At 38.1% G+C, this 12,765-nt stretch overlaps 2 protein-coding genes across 2 annotated transcripts in view; both read left to right on the plus strand.

Moving 5' to 3' along the window:
* Positions 1 to 22: 22 nt before the first annotated feature.
* LOC117494906 (fucolectin-7-like) lies at positions 23 to 3,200 on the plus strand. Its single transcript, XM_034145910.1, has 4 exons — positions 23 to 612; positions 1,405 to 1,553; positions 2,196 to 2,469; positions 2,970 to 3,200. The coding sequence occupies exons 1-4, from the start codon at positions 263 to 265 to the stop codon at positions 3,121 to 3,123; spliced, it is 927 nt and encodes a 308-aa protein (XP_034001801.1). The 5' UTR covers positions 23 to 262; the 3' UTR covers positions 3,124 to 3,200.
* Positions 3,201 to 4,854: 1,654 nt separating this feature from the next.
* The window catches only part of LOC117494901 (fucolectin-4-like), a 46,177-nt gene continuing 38,266 nt past the window's right edge, over positions 4,855 to 12,765 (plus strand). The window contains exon 1 of the mRNA XM_034145905.1: positions 4,855 to 4,884. The gene's annotated coding sequence lies outside the window, so the exon portion shown is untranslated. The remainder of the gene's footprint in view (positions 4,885 to 12,765) is intronic.

Genomic DNA, 12,765 nt, shown 5'->3' on the forward strand with positions numbered 1-12,765 from the left:
CATTAAAACACTTATAAACATCTTTATCAAGTTGGCAACACGTGCATGCTGAGGCAACATGCTGCAAATTCAGAAAGCGTAACCCAACTCACAATGGAATAGTTTTTAATGATCACTGTTCACAGATCTAACATCAAGTCATCATTTACTTTCTGAGAAATGTGCAGCATTTCTCTGTTTGTAATTTGTGTTTTTTCTATTTTCTGTTTTCTTTAGTTGTTGTGCGTTGAATATTCAGGACCAGTTATCTGTTGGAACAATAATGCAGCTTAAACCATTTTCCAATGTGTGTATTATAATTATATATTCAACTGTCTCTTTACTAGAAAACGTGGCGTTGCGTGGAAAAGCGACCCAATCAAACCGTTATGAGCACGAATTTGGAGCTGCCAGCAGCGCTATTGATGGAAACCGTGACAATAAGTTCGATTCTGGATCGTGCACCCACACTGATAGTTCAAGCAACCCCTGGTGGAGAGTGGACCTGCTGGAGCCCTACATCGTCACCTCCGTCATCATCTCCAACAGAGGAGACAGAGTTCCAGAAAGGCTTCAGGGGGCACAGGTCCACATCGGCAACTCTTTAGTCAACAATGGTGCAAGAAACCGAGTGTAAGACATTTCCTGCACACATTTTATTCATTTGTTTTGTGTAACTGTCTGAGCATTTTGTTTATCTTCTCCTCTCCCCTGTTAATTGCGCACCACCAGTAGACAGAGGTGTATTAAGATGCTTTACTTGAGTAAAAGTACAGATACCCTAGTTTCAAAATATTTCAATGAAAAGTCCTGCATTCAAAATGTTTCTTAAGTAAAAGTACAAAAGTATTATCAGCAGAATGTACTTAATGATTAAATGTACATATGTATGTGACATTTCTAGATATATTCATGCATTAAGAAGCATTTTACAAGTTTAATTTTATTTATATGATTTGACTGTTTTGTGACTTAAAGAGTTAGTCCCCTAGTTTAATTGTTAGAGATACATTTAGTTAAAAGTAGCTAAAGCTGTTTAATGAATGTACTGGAATAAAATTACATTATTTCCGTATTGAAATGTAGAGGAATAGGAATAGAAAGTTGAATTAAAAGTACCTCAAAATTGTAAATGTACTACTCACCTCTGCCAGTAGATTCTCATAGAAACTGTTCCTAAATGTTTCAACCATGTCATTTTACTTATTTGCTTATCAGAAATATAGGCAATGCTGAAGTGCGTTAAACTTGCATCGTCTTTCATATCTCGCAGTGGGTGCCCCCCTGATTGCAAAAAGGAGTCAGATTGTATAGAAGTCTATGATGAAATTACCAGTTACCTTTTATCTAACTGTTGAAGCCTTAGGGGTATAACATGTCATTCATGTTCTTCTTTCTTTCTCACTTTTGTTCTCTTTTTTTTAGGGTTGGTACAATTTCTACAGTAGAGGCATTGACCACTCTGACTTTCACTCATCGTGTGGAGGGACGCTATGTGACTGTGCGTATACCGGGTAATGGAAAGATCCTTAGCCTCTGTGAGGTGGAAGTCTACGGGTACCATGCCCCAACTGGTGAGGGTTTGGGATCTTACATAAATAATGTGTGATTTCCATCTAAACAAGGAACTGTCATATAAGCCAAGCGGCTGAAAAGTTAACTCAATGCAGAAGTCCCTTAAACCTGCATTCTTTCTAAAAGTCTGATTGTGTAGAAGTCTATGAAAAATGTTCCTGCAACTCACTTAATTTATTACCGCTGGAAAGAGTGTACCCATTAGTTTATGATCTCAATTGTTTGTTTCAAGTCTTCTTCAATCCGGCATGATGTTCAAGTTGTAAAATATGGTCCCATTAATAGGAAAAAGAGAAAGGATGTACCAGCCTCTCATGTCACTTATGATTATTAAAACAGGTCTTATTTTATTTCAAGTTTAATTTGCCAAAACTGAATGACACATTTAGTTAGTTAGTTAGTTACTTAGTGCAGTTGTAGTTATATATAACTTTAACTATAGACTCAATATATTATAGACTATAATATTACTTGAATTCCTCTTTTCCAATAACATATAACTTTATGGTACGGCAAATTAAATCAAATACTTTGAGAGTCATGGTGAAACAGTATAATGAAAAACAATCTGCATCAGGAGTCATACATGTTGGTGATTTAGCCTAAATATTGCCGATATTTGTTTTGTTTTTTTGTTGCAGGAGAGAACCTGGCCATTCAAGGAAAAGCCGTACAGTCATCACTGCATGGGTCTCAGTATGCATATAAGGCCATTGATGGGAGTCGGGCCTCCAAGTTGACTTCCTGCACTTTCACGCTCTATGAAAGGAACCCCTGGTGGAGGCTGACTCTGTCCAAAACACACAAAGTGTTTTCTGTTAAGATAACCAACCAAAAGGAAGTCCCCCAACTACTCAATGGAGCCGAGATCCGCATTGGAGATTCTCTTGTAAACAATGGTGCTTACAATCCCAGGTAACTTACAGCCTGTCCTATAACAATACTAATATTAAAAAGTCACTAAATTTGTATTTTGTTGGAACACGTTTGAGGAACAATTATTCAGTTTTTCTCTCTCAAGTTTACCTGGTGCTACATTTTAGATTAACAATCCTTACATTGCCAAGAAATAGGATTGGAGAGGGAATACCCTTCATTCATGAATGATTCCTGCAATGTGTTCTGATCTGATCACAGAAATGGACAAATACCAGGGTCGCCAAATGAAAGGCCTGATCGAGGATCGTCAAATGGGATTCTGTGACATGATTTGAAAACATTTATTTAAACATTACTGAAATATAAATATTGTTCATTACCAAGCCCTAATTAAAAGATCTGCAACCAACATTCTAACCAAGTAAAGCGTAGAAACCTAATAACGCTTTGAGTGCATGTTGAACTTAAAATGAAAAGCCTATTACTTCAACTAACCCTTCCTGAGGTTAATGTAGTGATTTCTGCTTCTTCTACAGGTTTGCTGTAATCGCCAGCATCCCTTCAGGTCATACTGTTGAGTTCAAGGTTCCCAACGGGATGGACGGCCGCTATGTTTACATAGGTATCCCTGGAAGAAAGGGGCTCCTGATCCTCTGTGAGGTGGAGGTGTTTGGCTCTGCACTGGATTAGCATTCAATGTAATGGATTTGCAAAGATGATGTAATGTGTACACAAAGCATCCAAAATAAAATGTGCATCTTAAATGTAATTGTTTGCATAATGTCAAGATTTACTGTTGGAGATTGCAACAAAAGTCTGCCTTGACTTTTGCTTTCACACGGGACTTGTACACCTTTTGGGAATGTGCTTGTCTTATGTCATAAGAAAATAACAGATTTTTTTTTTCTATCAATCATTTAAGAACAGTGAAAGCAATGGTTCTGAAGGCAGGTTTTTTATTTATTTAAATACAGACAAAATAGACAAATATTATGAAAGACATCTGAAAGCTTTCTTACCCAAAGTTAGATCAGAAGATCAATCCCCATCATGTCTGTAAGAGTGGTATCTTGATAACTGAAGGGCCACAGACAATATTAAAGTTCAAACAACTAATGTATGTCTGGAGGCCCAAACAAAGACCAGTTTCCTCTGTATGCCTGAGCCGTTTATGTGTTTCTGTAGAAAGCATTAATAACAAGACTTCCTTTGGCAAAAAATACATTAAGAAAGAAAGAGAACATTTTGAAGGCCGTACAGTTGTATTTAAAAAAGAAATCGGATATTTACAAAAATGTTCTGACAGGGCACAGTTAGAGGCAGTCTACTTGTTTTGCCGTAAAAAACACAACTCTTTCTGTCATTTTATAACTGAATTCAGAATGAAAGTTTGCCTGCTGAAAGCTGAATGATATGCAGTAAAAATTGCATTTCAAAGCTTCCAAACTTAGGAAGAGAATTGTCCAAAGACTCTTAAAACACTGCTGGCCTCTAAAGAAACATTTCAACAACTTTTTAAAACTACAGCAACATGTGGATTAATGAAGTTTAATATAATCAACACTTAAATAAGACTGTAGTTACACCTGGAGTAAATTCACAAGCTACTCTGCAGTACACAAAGTCATTCAAACTAGCTGCACCTTTACCAGCTTTGAGAACACTTTAATGATCAATCATTATAAAACATATCATATATATTATTCTGAAATGGACCAATCTGCACAATGACTACTTTTACTTTTGGTGCTTTAATTATATTTTGAAGCTAATACTTTTTCATATTTTACTTGATAAATATTTTGCATGCAAGACTTTAACTGTAACGGAGTTTTCTTACACTCTGGTACTTCTACTTTTACTTAAGTTGAAGATCCGAGTACTTTTCCCACCTCTGCACACGGCATCATATAAACATATATTTCTCTTACATTTGTAGCTATGAGACAATATATATATATAATATATAATATATATGTGTCAATGTGATAAACTAAATCCTAGTTAAATGAAACTGTTGGATCAGTGCAGTTATCACTCTGTGATTAAAGCAATGGTTGAGCAAACATGAACTCATATGAATGTTTCATCAGTGTGTCCTTAGATAACTACTTGAACCTTGATCTGCTGGCTAGAACTGGGTTCATGTGTCTGGGAGTATACTACATGGTATTGAGTGATTGGATGCTGATCATGATTATTGATTGACTTTGGGGGAGATATCATACAAATAGCTCAGCTTTAAGGATTTTTATCTCCAGACACTTCTTGAAGTTCTGAGATCAAGTAACTTCGAGTTATTTTGTTGGGACAAAACCTCTATTCTCACCGGGGTAAGCATTTCAATTCTCATTCCTACTATTTTATTAAAAAATCTTGTAGGTTTCAAACATTTTGTATTAATATTAATGTTTTGCAGCAGTGGAAGAAATATTCGGCTCCTTTACTTAGGTAAAAGTACTAATACTGCAATGTAAATTACTCCATTGCAAGGAAAATACTGCATTGAGAATGGTACTTAAAGGTGGGGTAGGTAAGTTTGAGAAACCGGCTCCAGATAAACTTTTTGTTATATTCCATGGAATGCTCTTAACATCCCGATAGCAATGAATATCTTAAGTGCTTTGACAAAAAATCCATTAAAAAATGTCATCTGTGGAAGCCGTAGTACTGTAAAAAGCACGACCAATCATTTTAGCCGGCCCGGCTAAAATAACTGGATGGCCTACCTGCCTGTCAGCCTTCCATCTGTGCACAAACTTATCTCGTGCCCTCATTGGTCATGTGCGCGTTCGTGTGTGTTGGAGGAGGGGCTCTATAAGGAAGTGGCAGATTTCTTCCGGTTGGGTATTTTCAAATTCTAGCGCACTCGAGCTGGTTTCTCCAAAATTACCTACCCCACCTTTAAGTAAACGTTTTAAGTATGATATATAAAAACAAAACCTCTAAATCCAAAAAAATCTTCACATTTGAAAAGCTAGAACTGTGAAAGATATTTACACTCACACATTTATTAAACAATTAGTATAAGCAAAAACCGAAATTCTGGTTAATAATCTGGGGAGATTTACTCCTAGGATCAAACAGGAGGTCACAAGTAATGTAATGCACTTTTCAGTGACCTCTCGAAAAAACTACTGACAGACTTCAGCTCATCCAAAACTCTGCAGCTCAAATAATCAGAAACATATTCATGGGGTGGCAAGAGGGTGGCAGGAGATTTTGAGGGGTGGCATCCCCCGGCAAAAGTATATGCTGATTTAATCGCAGTCATATCAATCAATGTTAACTTGGAAATCCACAATATTGATATTTTAACTCAATAACATTAGGTGACATTATTGTGGCACAACAGTGAATCCTTAAAGTGGACCTATCATGCTATATTTGAATAATATATTGTAGGGCCATACCTATATAAGGTATATTTATACGTTTTATTTTTCAAAATACCAAACAGATCATGCATTTTAGCCATGCCTCATTTCGCTCTATTTTGCTGTCCTCCACCGTGTCTTTGCATGCGCTGCAGCTGACCACGCCCCCCTGCAAAGGAGGGGGCCGAGTTACGAGCGTCGTGTTACCATGCTGTTACCATGCCACGGCAACCTCTCATTCCCCTGATAGGTCAGCTCCGCCGTCCTGACGTCAGAGGAATGTTCAAATCTGGATCAGTTTTTATCACATCCGTTGCAGCCCCGTTTTTAGAGATTTGGGTATGGAGGAAAAGAGAGAGGGTTGTGTTTTCTGACACTTGGTGAGCTCCCTGGAACACCGGGGACACATATTCATGTATAAAAAACGTACAAAAGTGCATTTTGCATGATAGGTCCCCTTTAAATATAAATATATAAGGAGGCACACATAATTTAATGAATTTTAAATGAACAATAACTGAATGAGTTTGTTTCACTCTTAGACCAGCAGGGGTACCAAATATATGCAGACTGCCGCAATAAGTACATTAATTAACGGTCTCATCGATGTTTGTCTGAATTAATATGATAATATTAACAATCATATCATTCCCATCAGCTGTAAATCACTTTTATGATTCACATATTCAGTGTTATTATTAAATAAACTATATTTTTTGGAGGAGTTAATGATGAATGTTCCTCAAGATGCTTGCTCACCCTCTTTCAAATTTGAAAGACAAGTAATCACGATCATATATCAAAATTCAAAAGATTCAAAGGAACAGTTCAGTGCCCCACAACTTTCCTGCAAACAGTTACAACCTTGACTTTACATCAGAAAGAACACACATTAAAGAAGTGACTAACTGCATCAGTTAGGGTTAAAAAACGTGTATTCAGCTAAAACATATACATCGCTGCAGTTATTATCCAGTGGAAAGTCCTTACCTACTGGCCTAGTTAAATCAAAGTGGTTACTTTCTGTTTGCTGGGCAGTGTAGTTTTACACACCGTCTTATTTGACTTTCTCAGAACAGTTTTTTGGGGGCAGACCCCCACACAGAAAAACATATATACACACATACAAGGTCATCATCTTAACAGTTTTTTATGCTCATCGAGTCATCCGTGAGCAGAGCATCAAGTTGGCATGCCTATAACAGCGATTACCATTTTTAAGATCAACAGCTTGAGTGCATTTTGATTCAATGCTGAGTACAATCTCTTCTCTGTCATTGTAGAACGCAAATAACTAATTCCTTCCGTCTTGGGTCCGAATGCTTCTCGTTTTGCGCCGTCCCGCCAATCATATTTCCACGCTCGCGCCAGGGCCGGGGGAGGGGTTACAAGACTCGCGTCTTGTGCTGCATTCACTTGCACTCGGACATTAGAGACTTTCTGTCATAAATGTCCGATGAACCACAACTTTCCTTTTAAAACAAAGCTGCCAACTGGGGTGGCAGCTGGGGTGGCAAGCAGTGGCGGCCGGTCCATAGGGGCGCTAGGGGCGCCGCCCCACCTCTTCCCATATTAAAAAATAAAAATAAAATAAAAATAAAAATAAAAATATATTTTAAAAAATATATATATTTTTATTTTTATTTTTAATGAACAAGGTAAATATTATATAATTGGTATCAGTAAAATGTATAATCTACAATAAAATCTCGTTTAAAATTGTGTTACGATGTCTAAAGTTACTGATAAGTCACATGTTTCCTGCCTGGCCTTGCCCGTGTACCTTCTCTCGTCTGGGCGCTAAGAGAGGAGCCCTCAACCAGTGCAGCAGCAGCCACTAGCAGCTGACTGTTGCTATCTGTAACGTGTAAACTATGCCGCGAAAACATAATTTCAGCCAATCAGCGTCGTCAAATATGACGGTCACGGGGCGCCAATGTCAGCACCCCGTGCAGTCTGTGAGTAGTTTGGACAGTGACTCGTATCCGGTTGACGCAGTAGTTGATGAGGATGGCTTCGTGTGCAGGTGGAGTCTCCGGACCTCGGTCCCCGCCTAATTCTGTTCAAGAGCTAATCTCCAATCCTTTCGAAAGGAGAAGTTTGGCAGATAAATTGTTGCTTAAAGACCTTGGACCGGACCAACCCGATTTGAATATATCGCAGCAATCTCGTGAAAAAGACAAAACTTATACACGAGGCTTCGCAAGTAGCTGGTACACAAAAAAGGCTTGGCTAGCTGGATGCAAACAGGTAAATGCTGTCTTTTGTTTCCCATGCTTGGATATCACTTTATATGTAGAGAGGAGGTTTCCCATGGTTGTTAGAAGTTTATTAATAAGTGGGCATTTATCACAGAAGTGATTGTTCTGTCTCCACGTTTGTTGCATTGTCTGTGATGTATTTTCCAACGGTTATAGCTCCTGTCCTGTCCCAGCAACACTACACGGTTTGCAGCTCCACCACATTTTTGGTTTATCTTCGGTGTCGCTTAAAATCTGCTTCCCATCGGACTAAAACCTCCACGTAATCTGAAGACAGATACTTGAAGTTATTTAAACCTTTTGCAAACTTTATGTTCTTTCTTGCTCTAGCCTTGCCAGTTACATTGTACATAACACATATATTATCATTATGCTAACAGGTTGTTCGTGTTAGACGATGTAGCTTTTTCATTTCTGAGTTATTGCTATATGTAAATAAGCCTGTTTGTAAATAATCCTCAGAGAAACAAAGAAAAAACACAATTTATGACATTTTGTGCTGTGGTTATTTTTTTTAAATTGCATTTATTCACAGTTCAGTTTGAAATGCTGTAGTGACTTGTATTGAACCACTTAAATATTTATAATTAATGCTACTGAAAAGATGCTATTAATTTTATATCCCACATGCAGTTCACTGTAAAGCTACTTGGTGGAGGTGTTGGTTCATAAAACATGAACAGTTTTAAGAAAGAAAAAAACAGACCAGTTCTGAGAACACAAATTCCTGGTAAAGTAGTAGATGTTCAGGTTGATAAATAATATTTTCCACACTGAAGATTATGGAGGTATTGATCAGTCTTCTCATATTTTTAAGCCTCGATTTCTCCTTTCCCCCCCCCTCTAACATCACCAGAAGTCATCATTTAAGGGGTCATTTCTCGAAAAAAATTTCCGGGGGGAAACCCCCCGTACCCCCCGGGTAGGTCACTTCCGGTACGTCAAGAGCCCCACCAAAAAAAAAGACCACCGGCCGCCACTGGTGGCAAGGCCTATTTTTAGGGTGGCAGTTGCCACCCCATGCCACGCCGGTAGATCCGCCCCTGCTCACAGAATGACATTAAACTACACATAAAGAACAGTTTCAAAAACACTTCTTAGATCGAAATATGACATAATCTTTGTACACACTACTAACCTGTTGAACAGGAGAAATTAATGAAGCAGAGGTAAAGTTGCTGCCGTTCTAGCCAGAATGCCAAGTCTGCGGCAGACACATAATAACAACACTTACTTTACGGCATGCGCTCAGCAACACATTCCCTTTTACGGCATGCCCACTGAGGCCTTTCCGTGTCCTATACTGCCCTCTGCTTTTTTTTAAATGATACAATATTTAACATAAACATGCCTTGGAGGCCTTGGAGAGTATAACTTAAAGGGGACCTATCATGCAAAATGCACTTTTGTACGTCTTTTATACATGAATATGTGTCCCGGGTGTTCCAGGGAACTCACCAAGTGTCAGAAAACACAACCCTCTCTATTTTCCTCCATACCCAAATCTCTAAAAAAGGGGCTGCAACGGATCTGATAAAAACTGATCCAGATTTGAACACTGTCCTGACGTCAGGACGGTGGCGCTACGGCTATTGGGCCAACTCCACCAATCAGGAGGAGACAGCCACGGACATTGCCATTCGAAAGCGCTGGAGACGCTGTAGTACATATGCCAGGCCTGTAAGTGGCGCTGTAGTCTGCCACAAAAGCAGCGAAAAATACTTGGTTACCATGGTTACCCTTCTGTTTATTCTCCGCTGTGGCTTTCTTTCTCCCTCCCCGAGGCAAGCGTTTGCTCCCGCTGCAATGCAATCCCTCCCCGTCGAGGCAAGCACTGTAATTTTCTCCGGTTAGTCCACCAGCAGATGACAAACACCCACCTCTCCGCCTCTTCCAAGGAACGAGGGGACCGTGCGGCAGAGTTTCAGTTTCAGTTTGTTTCGCCGGTCAAGATGTCCGTTAAAGTTTAAATCTTCCGGACAAAATTAGAAAAGTGCCGGTCAAGCAGAATCAGACCCGTAGACAGCAAACAGCACATAGAGCGAAATGAGGCATGGCTAAAATGCATGATCTGTTTGGTATTTTGAAAACAGAAACGTATAAATATACCTTATATAGGTATGGCCCTACAATATATCATTTAAATATAGCATGATAGGTTTCCTTTAATTTATACAAGACAATATACATTGAAAATGTGACCACATATTTATGCGGTTATCTGAATCATATTTCTACCCCTTATATTCGAAAAGATATGTTTAAATACGTGAAATATGCGCACTTCGACGCTGCACTGCATGGGTGGACTCCAGAATTATATCTTTCAAACTGAATCACCTACAAACTTCTGTAGAGTAACAGTCTAGGTGTGGGTCAAATGTCTGGGAGGGCCGGGTTCTCCAGTATAGGACACGGAAAGGCCTCAGTGAGCATGCCGTAAAAGGGAATGTGTTGCTGAGCGAATGCCGTAAAGTAAGTGTTGTTATTATGTGTCTGCCGCAGACTTGGCATTCTGGCTAGAACGGCAGCTACTTTCCCTCTGCTTCATTCATTTCAACAGGTTAGTAGTGTGTACAAAGATTATGTCATATTTCGATCTAAGAAGTGTGTTTGAACACTTTACCTAGTGTTTGTTAACTGGGTTTTTAATGCAGTTGGCTTTTCTTAATGGTTACAATATTACTATTAGTTATATCTGAAGCAAATTATGTTTCTGAAGATGTGTAGTGAATTCCACCCTTCAATGTAGCATAAATGTGAACTCTCATTACAGGAACAATACCGGAAACAGACGTAGGAAAGATCCTCAGCTCGGTGATTGGATTGTTTAGCCGCAATGCACGTTGGGAGATGGTGTTTATGCGATGTGAAATCCGAAAACATTTTTAAAAAAAAATAATACTTTATTCCGAGTGTTCTTGCTTTTCTCTTTGGAAGTCATCACATAACGGCATTGTAATACACGGTTCGGCTGCATTAAATATTGCACATCTGCCGTAGTTCTTTATTTATAGAGCCCTGATGAGAAGACTTCTGGACAAACAGGACGAACTGCCGCCGAAACTGAATATGTGATATGATATGTTAATCATAAATATATCAGCAATTACACAACATCTTACATTTATTTTCACAAAATACGTCTCCTTGCAGTATCAACATTAATTTGGCTGACTTTTGTATTTGATCCAATTGGTATATAGGTTATATTTACACCATAACGGTGAAGACTCTGGATATGTTTTGAGATATTCCATTATAGAGCATCGAGAAAGCCAAGAAGAAGCAGCAGAATTTGATTCACACGGCAACTTGTTCCTAACCTCTTTGGTCTGATGCCAATGATTTTGGAGCATCAAGGAAGCAGCATATGCTACATACAATAAATTGTTTCTAACCTCTTGTCACTCAGGTATGATACCAATGTTTTTGGGTACAACTTGTACAGCTAAGAAGACAATAACATTGCAATAGTGTCAGTCTGAATAATTTGTGCAGCGTCTTTATTGTCAGTCACACACCCGAAAAGGAATTTGAGAAGGAAATAAAATCTGAGTTGGTGAAACCAGTAAACTGCAGGGTTGGATTGTGTTTCTTCAGAGAGAAAAACAGAGAAGTAGAGTATTCAAAATGTTGAAACACACTAGAACAGAGAAGTTGATTGTGCACATTAAGCAAAAATAAATTGCAACTAAGCCTTTTTGTTATTAACAAATTCTGTTGTTTTTTTGTAGAATATTTGGTATGTTTTCAACTTTCCATGTGCAGAGATATAATCAGGGGTCATTCACTGCAATGTTTTTTACCAGAGTTATGCTGATGCTGTTTTATGCTATTTTTCACACATTTTGGTCAAACACATTTAATGGTTGATGCATTATGTTGGCTATAACTCTTTATTATACACAGTTTACAAGTTTGTGCACATTAGTGTTGTAATGGTCCAATTTAATCAGAGGTCGTCCAGTAACACCATTAATTAAGCAGTGATGAAAGAAGTACTGGTATGTTTTACTTATGTAAACATTTAAAATGCTATATAATAAATTAAAGCCTTGCATTTTAAAACATTACCCAAGTGTATTTACAAAAGCATTATCAGTAAAATGCACATCAAGTAAGTAAATGTTTGAGTAGCACCTTTGAGAGTATGGTTTATAAATGATTGTTTGAGCAATACAGTTCAGTTAATTTATTTCATAGTTTAACATTTATTTTCTTACAGTTTTTGCTAAATGTAAATGTACCTTAAAAAGCAAAAGGGGCAAGATTGGAAAACCCAATATTGTACTGCATGATATTGGATTATTGGCATAAACTTCCGAAAACGACATTCTCGCTTGAACTTTGGATATTTTTCCCTGCGTACGATTTGATAGCCGGTTCTTCAGTGGCAGTTTTAGTTTGGAGTTCATTTTCTGTTTTATTTCTTTATAATTTAGCTGCTACAATTAGTATGTATTACTTTCTGGAATATTATTGCTAGGGGTGGGGGAAATAATCGATACAGCATAGTATTGCGATACTTTGCGTGGCGATATTGTATCGATACACGGATGGCAAGTATCGATATTTTATTATATAAGCATTTTTTGCAAGAGAAGATAAACGAGCTACATAAAGTGCAAGAGGAGATACCCCTGTGTTAAAGTGCATTTAGCGGTGATTGCACGTCTGTTTGTTTCTCAACC

Source organism: Trematomus bernacchii, unplaced genomic scaffold (assembly GCF_902827165.1).
Source record: "Trematomus bernacchii unplaced genomic scaffold, fTreBer1.1, whole genome shotgun sequence".
Lineage (NCBI taxonomy): Eukaryota > Metazoa > Chordata > Actinopteri > Perciformes > Nototheniidae > Trematomus > Trematomus bernacchii.